General features: G+C 40.6%; 1 protein-coding gene across 6 annotated transcripts in view; it reads left to right on the forward strand.

Annotated features, from left to right (window-relative positions):
- EPN3 (epsin 3) overlaps positions 1-20,051 on the forward strand; it is a 38,991-nt gene that overhangs the window by 2,687 nt on the left and 16,253 nt on the right. For all 6 annotated transcript variants that reach the window (XM_063293216.1, XM_063293213.1, XM_063293217.1 and 3 more), the window contains exons 2-3: positions 6,456-7,176; positions 10,048-10,166. In XM_063293216.1, coding sequence (XP_063149286.1) covers positions 6,591-7,176; positions 10,048-10,166 — 705 coding nt within the window. In that variant the 5' untranslated portion in view covers positions 6,456-6,590. The remainder of the gene's footprint in view (positions 1-6,455; positions 7,177-10,047; positions 10,167-20,051) is intronic.

Here is a 20,051-nt window from a genome sequence, read left to right on the forward strand (position 1 = left end):
CCCCCTGGAAGGTTTCTAAAATGGATGTGTAGGCAATACATATCACTGTGCCTGGGGCTTCTCAAGAGGATGGGACCCAATATTGCCTAGAAAGAAATATCCTGACCCAAGTCACCAAGTTCAAGGGACTTTTTCAGAAGCAGTAATAGAGGGTTTGTTTCAGGAGGAAGAGGAGGCAGGCTTTTTATCATAGTCTTGTAGAAACTAAAAAGAAAATGCTGATCTCTGGAGCTGCTGGCATGACTTTTACCTTCTTTGGCGGAATGCTGCTTAGCTCATCAAGAGCTGACCCACATGGCACCCTGCCTCTTCCCGTCTGCTTGTTTCTGGGAGACACCAATACCGCTCATCAGTCCAGCCTGCGACTCCTGCAGCCTCAAGGTCTCTCTTGCCCTTTTAGTTGCTCCTTCACGATTGGCCATTCAGGTTCATACTTCAACACTTCCTTTTCTTCATTTATTTCTCAGGATGCTTACGGCCAAGACCTCATTTGGCCTCCAGCTTGTTTTCCACCCCTTGCCAGGCCTGCAACTAGTGTCTGTGTCGCCCGGGGCAAACATGGATTCTGCGCCTCCACACCCATTCAGTGTACAAATATTATTTTGTCATTTTGGCGCCCCTCCCCCCAGCGTGGTGCCCAGGACACATGCCCTGCTTCCCCCCCCTACTTGCGGCCCTGGCCCTTGCCAATGTCTTGCCAATATTCTGCCATGCAAGCAGGAAAAGAGCACACATTTTGCATGTAGACTTTGTAGGTTGGGATAGAGAACTTATCACCTTCCAGATGCTGCAACACTGTAATTCCCAGGATTCCTCCACCATTGGCCTTGATGGCTTGAAATTCCCTTGAAGGCCATTCATTTCCCCACTGTTTCTGTAGAGAAATCCTTGGCATTAATCATTTTTAAAAGGATAAAACGTGATGAAAAACATTCCTGAAAAACTGCTGGACTAGAGGGACGAATGATCTGACTTGATCATTGTCACTTTCCAATATATAAACCAGTCCCTTTCCTCCCAGTTTTCTATAGTACCTGATCCCTATATTTACTTCTTGTTCTGCATTTCTTTGTTTATTTTCCTGCCCTACACTTATCTGTGAGGAGCACACCCAAACCCTTGCCATTTCTGATTTTTTTGGATTGGCAGCAAGCTCCATAATGCTGCTATGGCTACTACATAAATAGGCCCACTTCATGTTTCTAGGTCCAAGTGCTCTGTGTTCCATAGGGCTGCTGTCACACAGCAACTTAGAAACCGTGATAACTTGCTGACAGCTCTCAAACAGTTGAGTCATCATGGCCTCTTTGCGTGGCCTGTCATTAACTTTGCAGTTAATACAGGTATGTTAGTTTTTGCTATGAGACCTCCATTCTCCAATGACTCTGTAGTAGTCTGTTTATTAGGTTCCAGCATTAGTCAGCTTAGTTTTATCATGTTATTCTTATTCCATGCAAATATGTATTATCTTCACCTCTTCTGTGCAATGCTGTGCTTGGCTTCAGTCATTTTTCCTGGCACCACTATGTTCTAAAAACAGCAAGTGGGATGGATTGTGTACAGAAATCAATATAGGGAAATGACTTAAAAGAAACTCTGCCAGCCATGTATTTCCAGATTCTGCATCCCTGACTCACCATCAGTGATGTTTCCTTTGGGTGGAGAAGGATGTTTCGTGTCTCATCTTGAATGAGGATGGAGGAATATACCAGGTTGGATGTTTTGCAAAAGTTAGAGTTGCTCACTTGAGGGAACGATATTCAAGGCAAAACTGAAATACTTTGGCCACATAATGAGAAGACAGGACACCCTGGAGAAGATGCTGATGCTAGGAAGAGTGGAGGGCAAAAGGAAGAGGGGCCGACCAAGGGCAAGGTGGATGGATGATATTCTAGAGATGATGGACTCGTCCCTGGGGGAGCTGAGGGTGTTGATGACCGACAGGAAGCTCTGGTGTGGGCTGGTCCATGAAGTCATGAAGAGTCAGAAGCGACTGAATGAATAAACAACAACAACGAGTTGCCCCAGAGAGAATATAGATATGACTCATTTTTAGTTCTGCTTTGGGAGTCATACATACTTCTCTGACCTTTGTTTTATGGCTATCTATTTCCAGTCATGGAGAAAATAAAATTTTGAATGAGGAGGTTTAATTCTGAGTCATTTAAGAAAGCAAAGTGTGAAATCAAGGAGATAAAACAACTGAATTATAAGGAATCTCCTATAACCTTCCTTAGGGGGTTACATTTATGAGGTAAACATAACTAAGATTTTAGTCAGTCCTCAGATACAGAATTGGAAGACCTTTTGTCCATAGTTTCATTATTGGCTAAAAAGTTTGGAAGAAATGTTGCTTATCTAGTTAGTCTCCCAAGTATGAAAAAAAGATTCAAACATTTGAAACATGTAACTATTTTCTAATCTTTCGAGGTAGAATAACAAATATTATTTACGAATGTGAGATCTCATAACTGAAGATCAAAGAATCATCTGATTCTTGCTGACTGAAGATTAGGTTTTACAATTAATGTACTTGTATCTTGTATCAACATTCAGGCTGTCCCAATAGCTGTCATGTGAGATGCATTTAAAAGAATAATGACAGAGCCATGAATCAGCTGATGGGCAGTGCATTTTGACAAAGGTTCTAAGTTATTACCAAACTTAGAGTCAGCAGTAAAGTGTCCTGAGGTCAGATAGCAAATTTTGCCTTGTTGTGGCTCAACCAGTTTCATGGAGTCACCTAGATTACTCTTCACTTCTGGGGTGTACAGGAACATTTCCTGGGTATTCTTCCAAAGGACCCTTTCTACATCAACCTGGCTGTTAATAAATCCCTCTCTACTAGCTTCCAGTCTGCTACTGAGCTAGAGTCAAGGCACTGGCACTAATATGCAAAGTGTTCAATAGCATGGAATGGTATTCCTTTAGAGAAATCTCCAGGTATACCAGCCTCAATAATGAAAGACCTCCCCTCTGCAATACGCTTCTCCTTACTGCCATCTAGCTGTCAGTCAGGTTTTTGAAACCCGATATGTTAACCCTAGTTTTAAGAATCTCTTAAATTTTTTTTCTTGGCCTTTCCAGCCACTAATTCTTGTTAATCTTTCTGACTGAATTTATTGTTGTTACCTTGTGTGTTTCTCTTGCTTTATTCTTTTAAAATCTATTTTTATCTTGGCTTTTTCTTTGGAATGAATTTATGGTTATTATAAATACTGGAATTTTCTATTAATGTGCAGCAGTACAGGAATGTGTTTCATAAATGCAGAGCAAGTACTGTTTCAAGGCAGTGTTTCTTAAACTTTTTTCTTATTATCTGTAGTTTTACCACAATGGGAACAAAAAGCTCATTTTTTTTTCAAGAAAGACATTTATAAGCATTATGTTTTTAAAGTTTCAATGACTTATCCTGTGTCCCATTTAGATTATTTCTGAACCCCATGTGGATTCCATGTGAACAAGAAAACAGTCCAGATTTCAGATTCAAAAAACATTTCAAAACACTTCAGATCCACCTTGGCCTGAAGATTGAAAGATAAGACTGATAATGCTTTCAGGGAATTGCTCCCCCATTATTAATTTTGTTATCAGTTTCCGGCAAATTTCCCGGACAGCTCCCTCAGAGCCCGAGCCACTACTCTAGACTGGCGGAACGGGAGATTCTCAAATATTGTACTGCATATGGGGAGCAAAGTTCAGTGTACTTTTTCCCCCCGGCAAGGCATATTTGCCATGTGCCCTGCTGTATAAATTGTCTGTGCAGGAGGACGGGAGAGTGGGTCCAGAGCTGGTGTCTTCACCCATTCAGCAGACGCCTGTCTGGAAATCCAAGACTGTTTACTAAGTGATAATATTCACAACCCATATGAAGCAGCTGAGTGGGAGGGGAACCCTCATTCTTACTAGGACAGGATGGGCTAAATTTTGTGGCAGAGAATGCTTTTTTCTTTTTCAGCTCCAAGGCTCCTGGGGCATGGCAATAATAATACGGATAGTGTCACTAGACAGTGAGAGGCTGGCATTTTCAGTCTTTTCTGGGCAGGCCTTTTTGATTTTTAAAAAAACAAAATAGACCCATTAACCTTATGGAAGCTCAGTACACCTATTTTGCTTCTCTTTTTCCTCCAAGAAACCCAGAATAGTTACCCATGGTGTTCTTCTAGCAGCAGCAACCTAACGGTTCTTCATATCCAAAGCACTGCCTGTATCTTTGAAGAGAGAAAAGTGTCTCTAGATGACAAAGCCAGCAGTCCTCGCTGCCACAGATAGGGCATCTAATGCATATACTGTATGTGCCTGTAAATCCAGGTATCCCTGGCCAGGGATATGAAGAGTGCTCTGAAGCAGTGCTTCTTCGTTGCTGCTCTCACACTGTGAAGTGAGTTCTCACATGAGATATAGACGGCTGCCACTCCAGTAAGCTTCATAAAACTGCTCAAGATTTGGCTCTCCTGACCAGTCTTTGGAAATGAACATCTAGCACCACTCTTCATTTGATGGTGTGCTTTAAATGATTTTATTTTATTGTTGGTATGGTTTTAGTGAGGGTTTAATACGTTTCTTACTACGTTGTGTGTCACCCAGAGTTTTATTTTGGCAGGATTCAAATACTGCAAAATAAACAAATGCCCCCCCCCCAAATTTGGCCACCACTTGAAATTCAGCTCCTGGGAAAACCTAGGTGTGTTTCAGTGAGGCTGAGTTATTGGCAGAGGTACAGAATCTCCTGTCACTTCCATTACAGCAATGCTTGTACGAATTCATGACTTCAGTGTTGATTGCCATAAATTTCAGTGTGTACCATCTTCCAGTGTGGGGGGGGGGGGAACTGCACAGTCACCATCCCTATCTATTGGTTCATGTAGCTAGAAAGAAATGACAAATGGCAACTAAAGTTTTATTTTAATGGATATTCAGAAGTCATTGATACTGAGAAAGAAATCAAGTTACAGAAGAGCTAACTTGGAGATAAAAGCGAGGAATGTGATTCCTTTACTGTACAGTATTTGAATGAAACTGTCACGGACTTAACCAGGTCAAGTAAAAATGTGCCAGGCTAGTAAGATATTTAATACAGCTTACCATAGTTCATTGTCCTCCAGTTATCTTCAGATAAAATTGCATTCTTATTTGTATCAGAAATGTATCCAGTCATTTCAGTGAGACCTTCATCATAGTGTAAATAGCAGTGTTTATTCACAGCCCACTCTCTGCACAGAAGGATGCTTACTTTGGCATGTAGATCTCTTTTGGTGGATAATATAATTATCATTTCTGAGATGGCCTACCATGAAAAAACACTCATATATGTGCTGATAAAAGTTTAATAACCAGTTCTGCTGGCTCCATTGCTGCCACTTCACCACACCATTCCGCAAGCCACTGAACAGCTAATTGGTGCGACTCGCAAAATTCCAAAAAACTTAACAATTGGCTCTCACGAGCCAGTACGAACTGGCTTCAGCACGCCACTGCTTATGTAGTACTTGTCCTCACCGCAATTCACAGTCCAGGATTTCCAGATATGTACTAATGTCTGTAGGACTTGCTGTTCTCATATCTTCTTTCAGAAAGATTTTTCCCACTGTAGTTTCTCATGAAATACAGTCCTATGACAATATGGCCCATCAGGCTGAAGGCCAGCATGATGTAGTGGCTGAGGGGCTGAATTTGGGCTGGTGAGATCCAGGTTCAAGTCCTCAATCAGTCTTGAAGGTCCCTGGATAAGTGTGAACATCACTGTTTCTCAGCCCAATCTCCCCATGCAGGATTGTTATGGGGAGGAAGAAGGGGAGACCTCCATGTGAGATAGGATAAGCTCTTGGAGAAAAGACTGGGTGTTAAGAAACCATAATCATGAGATAATACATTACAAAAGCTAGCATAGACTGTCTATTTGCTTTCTAATCGTGCATTTTTGAAGGGTTTTACTGAGGAGGGGAAGATAAAAGGCAAAAAGGATGCAGAGGTTTAAGACATCCATTTTCTCTTCAAACCCCTCAAATCTCTCCAGAAGCGCAGGACTTGGTCCCACCCACGTTGGGAATATGGCTCTCAAGGGGAGAGAAATAAATTTAGATGGCACTTGATCAGATTATGTATGTGGCAGATTCTCCAGTGTTTCAGTAATACATGCCCACCATATGGCAATTGCATTCAGAAAAAAAATACTAGCATAGAGGTATTTCAGGAACCAGAGGAGTTTTGCATATAAATTCTGCCCAAATACTCTAGCTACTCTAGAATAACTCACTGCTGGCTTAGAACTATCTGGAACAGCTCTAGTTTTTAAAAGAACAACAACATAAAGCAGCAAATGGAGCAGAGGATGAGGGATAGGAAAGAAGAAATGCAGGGTTTTTTTTCCTAACTGTATAAAATGAAACAACTGTTCAGTTAAATGTTTGAACTGAATCATAACTTTCATACAGTTTCCATTACTTGTTTTCTAGATCATTGTGGAAACTGAAGAATTAGCACTTCTTAACTGATCACTCTGAAGCTTTGATTCTTCCCCTGGTGCATCTCAAGTTTTCTTCCTTGGTTCATTTCTTCCTGCAAGGTGAGGTCTTCTTTCAGGTTCAGCCATGACGACTTCGGCCTTGCGTCGTCAGGTAAAAAACATTGTGCACAATTATTCTGAAGCAGAAATCAAGGTGCGCGAAGCCACCTCTAATGACCCCTGGGGACCCCCCAGCTCTTTAATGTCTGAGATTGCTGATCTGACTTTCAACACAGTGGCCTTTGCAGAGGTCATGGGTATGATCTGGAGGCGGCTGAATGACAGTGGCAAGAACTGGCGTCATGTCTACAAGGCCCTGACTCTTCTGGACTACCTCATTAAAACAGGCTCAGAGAAGGTGGCTCATCAGTGCCGAGAGAATCTGTATACCATTCAGACTTTAAAAGAATTCCAGTACATAGACCGTGATGGCAAAGATCAAGGCATCAATGTTCGTGAAAAGGTGAAGCAGGTGATGAGCTTGCTGAAGGATGAAGACAGGCTGAAGCAGGAGAGAGCCTATGCCCTGAAAACCAAAGAGCGGATGTCCATTGAAGGTATGGGCATCAGCAGCAGCAATAGCAACAGCCAGCAGCTTGCCTATGGACGGCGGGCCTCACAGTATGGTGATGACTACAGCAGATCAAGAGGTTCTCCATCCTCCTTTAATTGTGAGTACTGCGGGGGTACATGGCTGAGCCACCTTTTCTCTGATAGATCAAGTCATTTTTGCCAATGGTAACTTGAAGGAATGTGTAATCTAATTTGTGAATGCTTTCATGGGGACTGCTGGTCCTGTAATAAGGTTCATGGACCTCTTGACCTAGCAGTTGCATACACTGCAATGAAAAGATGTAAGCATATGCTTTTGGAGGTGGTTGTTTGCAACACTGCCTGAAATGTTTCCAAATTTCCCCATTTATTGCAATAGAACTTGAGAAATGAAACTTGGCAGGTACCAAGTAATATTTGAGGGTCACAGACTGGAAGGTGGTGGTAGGAATGGGCATAGATTCAAAAGGCCCATGGGTAGAAACCGACAAGTATGCAGATTTTCTTTATTCTTTGACATTTCCCCCAGTATCATATGAGCCTTCAGCCAAGCCTTCTCTGTTTCTGCCATCAGCAGAACTTAATAGGTCTTTACATAGGTTTTACAACCTTGATGTAAAGTGTAGTTCCATTCAGGTGAAGGCAATTAAAGAATCCTAGATTCATGGAAATCCTGATAAGATGAATCCCTGATCACATAGAACTCTAGAAGTATGTTTAGTTGAACAAAGTTATATTTCCACTTGAAGCTTTCTGGATCACATGGAGAACACAGGGTTGAATGGGTAAGTGCCATGGTCTTTCAGAGAACCAAATCATGGGAAGGGAACATGGTTGTCTAGGTAGTATTTGACTATGATTCCCAGCCATCTTTACCATCTTTTACTACTCATGCTGAATCTGCTGAGGGTTGTAATTCTATAGTATCTAGAGGGTCACAGATTCCCCATGCCTAGGGCTGAAAATTAAGCATGAGAGTTAGGGAAATGAAACAGAATTTGATGGAAACTATATGTTCTATCTTAAAAGGCACTTCTTACAAGACACTTAACTTAAAAGGAAGCTCTACTAAATTAATATCACAATTCATGGGTTTCACTCATAGCCACATGAGTATTCTTTTCATGTTCTTCTCACTTACTGGCAAATGGTGAACATATACACTCTTCAGAGCATATAAATTGCATCGGTGTGGTCACCATCTGTTCTATTTTCTGTATATCTGTTTATTATCTGTTAATTCCTACAAAGAAGTGCTTTTTAAGAATGTTGTATATTGTCAAATGGATCTTCTGACTGCGGTAAATGTTCCAGTGGCCAGTTAAGCTTAAGTAGTAATTCATATAATCAGCCGCTCCCCCCGCCTCCCAGTAAATGATAAAGAAAACAATGAGATTGGGATGGTTGGTATATTTAGGCATTAAGAAATAGCCACAAGACCTTTCCTTCTGTCTGCTTGTCAGTCTGTCTCTCTTTTACTTTCTGTTTTTTCCAGTACTGTACAGTATTATTAATTGAAAGGTAAACAAGACATTCGGAACAGTGAGCAGATGCTGATGTGGTCATAAAATAAGCAAGGGCATGTTCATCTTGCAGGATTGCAGTTGTTGAAATTTTTGCAAGCTACCACAGTTGTAACTTAAACATTTGCATTTAAAAATACCACTTTAATTTTCAGTGGATATAAATATAAATATAAAACAAAACTATCAACTTTATAACTAACCATTTCTTCCATGCACCCTGCAGAGAATTGCAGATATTGTGGCTTGTTTCTGAAATGTCTGAGTTCCTAAGATTCACTGAGTGGCTGTAACTATCAACATTTTTATTTAGAAGTCAGTGTGAATATATTCACCGAGGCTTTCTCTGAGGTAAAAGTCCATGACTAGGAGAAAGCCCCATTGAAAGCAGTGGGGTTGACATCTAAGTAAACTAGCAGAGAATTGCATTGTAATTCTATGACTTTGATGTGGATGTGAAAAAAAAATAGCACTAGTAATATTAGCATGCCAGATGTTGAGAAAAATCCATCCTTTGAGCCTAGGAGAGCACTTCTTTAGGCATATGGGCCTTAAATCCCACGCAGCTCCCTAACAGAATTTTAGGAACAGCAGCATCTGTGGGGATGGGCAAAGGGGATTAGACCAACTGAACACCAGCATTGTAACACAAGGTCTGTCCCTTTTCTATGTGCCTCACAACATCACAAGCATGACCCAAAGGGATGGAGCTTGTGCTGTGACCCTATAACACCGTGGATGAAAACAGCAACATCCTGCAGATGCCACTGATTCGAAGCTTAGTGCAGAGGTACCAATGTACTTTTGCTCCTCTTACCAAACTCAAGAATGTTGCTATAGAAACAAGTGGATTGGAGTTTTCAAAGTAAAATGTAACTGCATAAAATTCCCATCATCAAGCACTTTTTTTCCCAGCCTGCATGTGGGTTAGTCATAATCTTCAACTGTGGGGCATCATATGAAATTAACACACAGAAGGCTGGTAGGCAGAAAATGGAGACAACCATCAGCCCAGAAAGAGATGATTGCAAAACCCTTTTTTAGAACAGGATGGAGGATTGTTTTTCTCCTGAGGGAAGCATTTCCTTGGAGAAAAGTATTGGAGCTAATTCCTTCCTTCCCATTGTGACCTTCCCTCTTTCAGTCTCATTTCCTACTCTTCTCTTAAACTTTCTCTCCCACCTCTTTCTGCCTATTCCATGAGGTAGGAGTCAGACTTCTCATGCTGGAGAACTGAAGAGTCACTGGGAGTTGAGTGGCACATACATTTAATTAATTATTGTTAATTATAATTAACTGGTAGGTTACTGGGGGCTTTTTATAACTAGGCTGATCACAATGACTGTGTGCTCCTCTTCTAAGAAAGTATAATATCCAGAAACAGTTGGACTATCTTTCTTTCAGAGGATATTTTTGGTGGCTTCCATTCTATGTACACTGCTAATTCTTTTTTGTCTGGGGCTTCAGCTTCTTCGTCATCTCCCCGGTTCAGTTCTGACCTGGAGCAGGCAAGGCCGCAGACTACCGGTGAAGAGGAGCTGCAGCTCCAGCTTGCCCTGGCCATGAGTCGAGAAGAAGCAGAAAAGGTAATGGCTTTTGCTTCAAACAAGCTTTCCTGGAGGCTAGCAAATCTGGTTGCTTTACTAAATCAGCTTTCCCCAACCCAATGTCTTTGAGGTATGGCCTTGGGCATTTTGGGTAAGTAGTATGAGGACTGAAGGCAACAGGGCTTGAGGACAGCTAGAAAGATTGTTTCAAAGCCAGGGGCATGTGTGTGTGGGGGGGGGGGGGTCAGAAAAGACAAGCTGGTGCACAACTGCACCATTTGTGTAATTGACGGTCCACCCCTTTTTGCATGCATGTGACACACATTAAGCAGGGGCAGGACTTTGATCTCATGGGTGTGTGCCACCTCGTCTTTTTGACCCTGCCCCATGAATAACCCTTTTTGAAGCATACTGAATGGGGGCAAGACAGAGGTTTCTGGATGCCTGTCTGCAACCTTGTTGAGTTTGGGTTTTGATTTTCTTACGGCTGCTCAAGATAAGCAAAAGAACTCCAGATATCATCCAGGGGTATTAACACTTTGTTGATTTAACTATCTTATGCCATGTACATTAACACATGCAGAGTCACCTGGTTATAGTAGGTTATGCTGTGCTTAAATCAATAAGATAAGCTTTTGTAGTGATAGCATAGTCACCTCCATCTTACTCTTTATCATGAATGTCCTTGAAGGTTGTCTTTAAGAAAAATAGAGGACATACTAAGGTCTCCCTCCCCCTCTTTTTAAATGAAGTTCCCTGAAGATAAGGAATCACAGTAAGTGTTCTGTGAGTAGAAGGGAAGACTGCAGAACATGCATTTCTCTCCTTCCTCTTCTAAAAATCATTTCCAGAGAAGTAGAGAGAGGTTATGAAGCATTATTGGTTTATGTTATAGGACTGTAGTGGGAGTTTTGTTTGAATGGCTCCTATTATTGTGCCCTTATTTCTGGCAATTCCCCTTTCCCCCTGAATATATGTCATTACCTCCAAAGTTCAATTGGTTCCTTCACCCCTCTGAAGGGATTTTGGAGGGGCCTAGGGAGGAGGAAAAAAAGGGGAAAAATCACCCTTTTCCATTTACATAATGTTGAATTTCCTTCAAAAGCTATGATCTTGTGCACATTGGATCATTGCCTGTTTCACTGGTGTCAGCAGGACTTTCTTCTGGATGTACATACGTATAATTGTAGTGCATATTTCTGTATCTATGGTCTGAGAGTTACATATCAGGCACTGAAATGAATTGAGATAAAATGGGACATTATTTAGTGCACTTTTTCTTGTTGCGTCCTGATGACACGGAAGCTGAAGCTCAACGTATCTGGAAGGGTTGAAGTTGGGATAGCTTGGCTGAGTGAATTGTGAATTTCTTGGTAGGATCCTGTTGTTTGTGTTTTTGAAGTCCTGAAGTGTGCCCAGGGTTTATTTCAGGGAGCTATCAAGAAGAATCCTTGGATCTTTTAAGTTATAGGATTGAACGTAACTAAAACGGACAGTGTGTATTGGCTGCTACCTTAAGTTCCATGTTGTCTTTTCATGATGCAGGAACAGTTCCCTCAAGTCAGTTCTGGATATGTCATCTATAATGCAGCATGTGGGTCATGGGTCATTTCCCCACAAATGACTTATACCATCTCTTAGAGGAGTCATCCAACCATGGTTATGTCAAAATAATAGTAAAAAATATAGGCTTTATTTTTTAGTTCAGTGAATACTGGATGGTGCTGTGAAGGTGCTGTAAGGCACTGGTAGGAAAATGTGTGTGTCTTTGTTTTGCAGTATCAAAGATGAATGAGGGATGTTACAATTCTACTCTGTCTCCTTGCAACCCACTAAATATCATACTGTCTCATTTGATCGACAGCATTTTCAGATCATGCTTGAGGGGAACTTGCACAGAAGGTATCTGTGTCTATTGGCTGTGCAAACTGTCCCCAACAAAAGTCTCTTTAGATCTAGAAAAACTGCATCTGACAGGGCTTTTTCTTTAACTTCACTGAAGCTACATGAAAAAGATTGCCAGAGTTGCAGCATAGTAATTTGCATCCCATGTATGTTTCCTGTCAACAGATCTTCTGCTCTCTTTTTTGGTAAGGCATTTGCTTACATACACAAACAAACATAAGATTAATTCCAACTACCTTTGTCACACATGGCACCAGTGATATTGAATAAGCAGGAAGTTGGTTAAGACAGTCCCAGTCTGGAGATTTTGACTTGGAGCAATGTTCCCCCACCTAGAGGTTACATCTTTCTGAATGTAGCTCACAAGCCCATTTTTGTAAAGTCCTGTTTGCTTCAATTAACAGATCAGCTGTATGTCCTTGTATAACACAGGCTGATAAACCAGCTCAATCTGTCTTTTGAGGAGGTTGATTATCACACAACCCTGGCTTTAGATTTTTGTTTCAGGTGCAAAAATATTCAATGCCAGTTTATGATCTCCTTGAATATAACTTGAAATGTTGCATATACACAAGTTTTGGATATTGTACTTAGTGTATATCAGTCCTGAGATGTATCTGTATAGCAATATTGGTTGAAAAAGCCTATAATTTGAGTTTATTTTGAATTAAGCCATCTCTCAGACTACTTAAGAGTAGAACACCATTCCATTCTATTACATTTTAATGTAGTGAGTTAATTCCTGGCTTTGGTAAATATATATGTATGTGTGTTGCAGTGGTTCACATCACTGGTTGGTGGTCGTGAGGCAGATTGGCTTGAGGGCTATTCCTTTGTGGGTTGCTACAAGGGTCAGTCCTCTCCCCCTTGCTGTTTAACATTTATATAAAACCACTGGAAGAGGTAATCCAAATGTTTGGGGTTCAGCATGCTGATCATCTGTTCCCCAGGCCAGACAGAAGATGCAGTTGAAGTCCTGCCCCAGAGACTGGAGGCTTGAGGGTCTGGATGGGTGAGAACCAACTTAAATTGAATCCTTGTAAGACAGAGTTGCTGTCTGTCCATCTAACTTCTCTGTCTGCTCCAGTGGTGTCTCTTGATGGGATGGCCTTACTCCTGAGGGAGCAGGTCCATGATGGGTGGGTTCTTCTGGACTGACTTCTTCTGCCACAAAAGCAGATGGAGCTTGTGGTCAGGGGGGAATTTTCCCAGCTTCACTGATATGCCAGTTGCAACCCTATCTGGAGCAGGAGGATCCTGCTACAGTGACTCATGCCTTTATCATCACCTACTTAGAGTACTGCAATATGTTATATGTGGGACTACTTTTGAAGGTCATTTGGAAGCTGCAGTTGGCTCAGAGTGCAACTTGTGTGCTGATCAGCATTCTCCAGAACACATTACTCCAAAGCTGTGGGCCCTGACTGGTTGCCAATAGGCTCTGGTTGCAATTTAAAGTTCTGGGATTAATTTATCAAGTCCTACAAAGTTTGGTGCCTAGTTATCTGCAAAACCACATTCTCCCATTGGAATTGGTATGGTCAGTTCAATCTACCTGGTAGAAACTATTAGTGGTGCCCCATTTTAGGAAAGTAATGGGGGTCAAGTCTCAATGGTGTTGCTTTTCCCAGTTTTTGGGAATGACCTTCTAGTGGACATCCAGCTAGCTCCCATCCTGTTATCCAGAACCTGTTCAAAACATAGATCTTCTAGAGGGCATTTAGGCCTTTGTTCCATCTTGGCTTGGTTATAGTTTGTTTTGGTTATTTTATTTTTATTCCATATTTTCATCAGCTTGAGAACTATATATTTGTATATGTTTAGTTTCTTATTTATCTTGCCTGTAAACCACTGAAAGTCCTTAAGGGTTTGGCAGTCTTTAAATATAAGAAATAATAACGATATAGTTAGTTTGTGACTACTTAAGGGACAGTTTTGATAGGCAAGATGAACTAGAGGAAAGTTAATGGCAAAATCAAATCTGATTAAACCTTGTTAATAAAGGTAGAAAAATTCTTAAGAATCGAGACATGATTCGAACTTAAAAACATTTTAAAAGTTTTTCTGTTCCAGTAACAGAGTCTTATAACTCTTTATAGGATTCCTTCTCCTTTTACAGTTGTGCACTAGCTACACCGAAGAAAATTGAGCCAGAAGCTCAAGAGGCAGCTTCTCAAGGTGAGAAGTAGATTTCGCAAGGTGAGAGTTCCACTGTAGAGATGGGGCCTGGGAATTCAAAGGAAGAGCAGGATAAGGAAGAAAACGCTTTTTTAAAAATCCAAAATATAGTAAATTGGTCATGAAGAATCTTTCAGGACATAACTGCAGTAAAGACTCTTCCAAAATGTTCCGGATGAAAGAAGTGTTGAAGGTCATCTGACTGCATTGAATAGAAGACTGAACCATAGGCAGAATTTCCTTGCAAGATTTGGCATGATGACCCACTTGTAATTGGAAGTGCAAACTATCTCTGAAAATAATTACTCAGACCAGTTATGCTGCATTCTAGGTCAAAGGTGGGAAAGTTGCAATTTCTCATTTGGGGCCCCAAACTCAAGCATTCTCTTTGGCTCATTAGACAAGTTCTGTTGGCTCTTTCTAGGTTCAGCAGCCTGGAATAATCCCCTAAGTAGACAATATTGCAGTATTATTCGTCTCTTTCTGAGTGTAAGCTCTTGTCAAGAACAGATGTCAAGCCTGCATAAATCTTCAAACTTTAGCCATCTGACACAACAACATTCTGCCCTGCTAGTTGCATCTAGCAGTGACATCCTAGGTGGTGGTGATACTCCAATCCTCCTTGAGCAAAAAGAGAAATGCAGGATTTAAGGCTGACATTTTGCTGATGCAGAGTTTTAATATTGTGCTTTTCCATCTAGTGCAAAGAATGACATTTTAAAAACTCTCACAGTGACCTCCAGGAACCAGTTCTTGTTTTTCTGTCCCCCTAGATGCTACTGCCTGAAACTGCTTCACTTTACTGAATGCAGATTGATATTGCTTTTCAGACAGAAACTAGCCATTTTAAGGCCAAGATTTAGGCATTTGCATGAAGACTGTGATTGCCATGCCTCAGCCATGCAATTACCAGAGTTTCTTAAGGTGTCTTCCCACTCCTTATATTGCCAGGGTAAATTGCTGTTAATTACAGCACATATTTTGTTTCCTTTTGAGGGGCAGTCCCTACCTTATTTCAAAGATAGAAGTGGAGCTTCAGCCAGCATAGGTTAGAAGGTTAATTTCAGGCACTCCTCTCTTCATCACCAGTCATCACAGGAAAGGAAACTACTGGTGAATTGTTTGAAATGGTATTATTCTGGCAGCTTCAACCTTGAGAAATCCTTTATTTCCTATAAGCTTCAGGAGCAAGGAATCTAAAAAAGAGCCCTCCAATTTATTGCAAATATGCCACAATACATCTGATCATAAGGGTTTTAACATAAATGCCTGCAATATGGTGTCTAGAAATTCAGACAAGTTCTGGATATGTATGGAATAGATGTAGATGCATACTAGGATAAAAAAGAGAAGCTGGCCTTAAACTGTGACTCCAGAGGACCTTTACTACAGAACCAGACAACTTTTGGACTTACAGGTCTCCGATTTTTCACAGCTGTAAAGGAGAAAAGGCTCCAAGTGTCCTTAATAAATGTGTACAACTAATTGGAAATAACAATATTTGCAGCAGTTACAGGTATTGGACTCTCCGTAGCTCTGGCATTCTCAGGCAAGACCAAAATTTGCCTACAATATATCTTTATGCTTGGATATACCAGCCTCCATTTTCACATTCTGCCTTTTCAATAGAGTACTGAGTATGATGTTATTCTCAAACTGGGATGCAAGCCAACATAAGGAGGTCCAAAACAAAGCTGTTTCTTCCTCCATCACTTTGATACGCTCAGGAAATGAATATCAGGTGCTACAATAATCAGATTCCCTATGTTATCTCTTGTTAACTGAAAATTATTGTGTATATTTGTGCTCTGATCTTTGATTGTAATGAAGATTGGATTTTGATGCCTTCTACTAACATCTGGAGGACATCATCCTTCAGAAGACTGACTTAAAACAAGAACACTATTTGGAGAGAATGGCTTTTTTCCTGCCAGGATGAGCCATCTCTGTGCTTATAGAAATCCAGAAGCAAAGAGATTCAAGGACTGACTAAAGCATAGAAAGAGTTATTGTGGCAAGAACTAACCTTTTAACCTAGCAAAGACAACCTGCTCTTCAGCTGTGCATCAAAATAAGTAGGACATCAGGAGGTTTATTGAGCCACAGCATAATCATGGGGATGTAGTCATATCCTTTCATTATTTTTAATTATTACATCTAGAAAGCAGGTCAGAGATGCCTAATACTGATTATAGTCCTTGATTCTGCTACACAGTGACTTGTTTTCAGCTGAGTGCATCTCAGACATACGCATACTATGTATTCTAATTTTTTCCCCTTCCCCTTCCAGCTCCTCCTTTCATTTTTCCTGAATATTGAATTTTTGAGATTGCAGGCGAGATGGTGTGACATTGAGAAAAATAATATCCATATAATCACTCTTTCCCTTACAAAACAATTGTGATTATTTTAAATTAATCGAAGTTAAATTATGAACATCATTGCAATATGCTAGAGTGACTGCCGAGGAACAGACAGGTTTATATACTTAAGAGAGCTTACTTTTATTAGGACATGACGTAACTTGCTTGAAGTTTGTTGCGTCTCTATTGCTTATTGGGTCGATTCATTTAAGGCTAAAGCAGCTCACCTTTGAGGAAGGGGTTTGCAATAAAGCAGAAAATAAGGCAGGATGCTTTGATGGTATTGTTTTACCAGTGGCAGCTGGGCCTGGGATGTGTAGCTTCTTGCATGGCCCAGGACACTGCTCTACTATTAGCTTTGCACTTAAGTGTCTTGATAGTGGTGTAGGTACAAAAGCTTTATTTGAAACTGCTATTCTAAAGACCTGATAGGTGGGCTTATCTGGAGGATCATTCCTCATTTAACAGCATTTTAAGTTCACATAACTCCTACTAAATATGGTATTATTCAACTTTATAGATGTCTGAAGACACGTCATGGATCTTTGAGGAAACCATTCTTAGCTGAGCTAGGTCAGCTTGGGAGGGAAAAACAGGACAAGGAAGTTCGAGAGGCATTCTCTGCAGCTGAGTTCATACATTTGCTTTAATTGCAGTTTGTGGAACAAGTCATTGTGGCCTGCTTTACATTCTGTACTAAGCCATAAACTATGATTTATAAACTGTAATGGGTCAATTCACACATGCTAAGCAAAATCCAAACAAGTCACATTACAGATTGACTGTGAACCCATCAGAATGATTGTTTTGTGGATTTATTCTATTATACATTCATTCATTCATTCATTCAAATTTATATCCTCACTTCCTCCCTAACAAAATAACTACACTAAATCTGATTTGTGTACTACTAAAGACTTCCTATACTCTGATATAGTTTTCCCATGATTCTCAAAGTTGCCCAGATTTGATCTGTATTTCAACACTTCTAATAAAAGTCAAGTGTTCTAATCTTGAAAAGAGACCGAAAAAAAATGCATCTGTGGCAGGGTGACTAGCAACAGAGAACTGAACTTAATTATCCCGAAGAGCTGTGTAGTTGATTAATTTTTGTTGCTATCTCTGCCTAGATATTATACAAAATTTGAGTTCAGTAGTGGAGCATCTTTAAGCCCTGTCACAATTTGTGCTGTATTCAGGAACTCATAATGGAAAAATCAGTACCTCAAATAAATACCAACCTTATCACTGATTCCATTGCTGTAACAGGGGAAATGTTATGCACAGTCTCACTTATTTTCACATCCCAACTCAGGGATTTTTATCTTTACCTACTCTGAAGGGGAAAAAAAAGAAACTGATTTGGTACAGATGCATGTACAGCCATTTCAGTCTGCCAGTCTTGCATTTTTAGGAGTTGAACAGTAAAAGCGGATCCATGTTTGTCCATGTCATTTTTAAAAAGAAGTAACTCTGCCCTTTTCCCACCACTAAAAGAAAAACATTCTTATGGTTCTAGGAAGGAAGAAAACAATTGTGTACTGTACAGGATTACAATGTCCAAGCTCATCAAGTTCCTACAAACATTCTGTATTATCACTGTCAACAATTAAACAATACATCATGGAACAGATGCTCCTAGGAATACTTAATAGGGAGGATTCTGATACTATTTGACACAGCCGAAGTCTGAAGAAAGCAGATAACTGAAAAACTGGAGAATATCTGGTGTGATGGAGGAACTCAGGATCTAAAGCAGTGGGATCTTTCCACCTGTCTTTGTCTTAATAAAAGTACACGTGCTTTGGTTCAGCAGATCCCAGTTCAATCCCCAGTAAAGATAGAAAGCTCCATCCTGAAACTCTAGGTAGTGGCTGGTGCTCAGTGTTGGCAGTAGAGGGACCTGTGGTCTAAGGCAGCTTCAGACATTCCTACATATTTAGGAGATAGTTGCCAGAAGCAGAAATAAGGCAGAGTTTCACGAGTAAGGTTTTAATGAATTCCCTGGCATTGGGTAGTCTGGCAATGACAAATAATAGTGAGCTTCAGCAGTACATAATGGCATCATATCTTCTCTGAGGATCAGTTCAGTGGCTGGCATTAGACTGTATATTGGTCTCGCATTCCACCTTTGCCATCAGTTAATGGCATGGCTTTGTATACATTGTTTTCTTACAGCCTCAGTTGGAAGAAATGGAGAGCTACATCTCAGGGAGGCTAGAAGGCAAGCTAATAAAGCAGGAATGATTTGTGAAGTAAAGGGAAGCCAGATGGGTGAATCTCGTTACTGTACTGAAAACAAAGGTGGTGATTTAGCTTTGGCACTTGTAACTGTTGCAGACATACAAGTACCAAAAATGTAGCCCCTGGATAAATATTCCCATTTGTCTCCCAACCCCGCCTTTTAATGCAACTGAAATGTGTCCTGTGTGGACTAATTTTGTGTTACCTTCAGCTAGATACCTGAGAAAGAATAAAGTTACACTGGTCAAAAACCTTGGCAGATTGACACATTTTGTCACACACAAACCCTGGTTTAAAATGGTTTGTTACATCAGGCACAAAATGCCATGTCATAAATAATAGTTTATGGACTAGAAAGGCTGGTTCACATGTCATGCTAAGCCAAAGCCAAGCATTTTTCTTTAGTGGGATGTGTGAACCCAGCCATTAAGAACTGGGCAGCCTTTTGTGAATTAAACATTTACATGAATACTAGCAACTAGCAATAACCCTTCAGAAAACAGGATTAATGATGGTGTGCGAAGATACTGTTTCTCTGGAATGAATGAGGACAGTCTGTGTTTGTCCTTTTACAGCAGCAGCATGATGATGCCTTGCCTAAAGTAACGACAAAGCAGATTGTACCCACTGGTGCCAAAGTCTGTCTGCTTGCTGTCTGGCCTTGTTGCAGGGAACTGAATTTTGGAACAACATTTGATAAACCTCAAGCTGGAGAAAGGACAGTCGGCTCCTAACGGCCAGCAAAGCGAGCTCTCCGGTTACATTAGCTTGGGAAGCCAGCCACATTGCTAGATGCCGCAACCCCGCCCCCCCCCCCCCCCAAAGCTACAGGCACCACAAATATTTAGAAAGACACCAAGTGCAATGATGCCACAGCTCTTGTATTATTAATTGTGGCTTTTTATTTCACGTTTATAGATTTTAATAGGAACATTTCTTCCTAAGAGGCTTGTAACACTGGCCCAATAGCACAAGAAAGTTTTTTTACTTTATGGGGAATGCACAGATGTCTCTGTTTTCATGTGGTGATATCACACATGCAACCTTTTGTCTGTGAGCCTGTGATTTCTTTGCAAAATATTTAGTTGCTCACATTGTTGTGACTGTAGGTTATCTAAATCTGGCTTATTTATTTATTTAATTTTATTTTCTATCCCTCCTTTATTATTTTTATAAATAACTCATGGTGGGGAACATACCTAATATTCCTTCCTCCTCCTGTTTTCCCCACAAC

The sequence above is a fragment of the Candoia aspera genome, chromosome 2, assembly GCF_035149785.1.
Source record: "Candoia aspera isolate rCanAsp1 chromosome 2, rCanAsp1.hap2, whole genome shotgun sequence".
Taxonomy (NCBI): Eukaryota; Metazoa; Chordata; class Lepidosauria; order Squamata; family Boidae; genus Candoia; species Candoia aspera.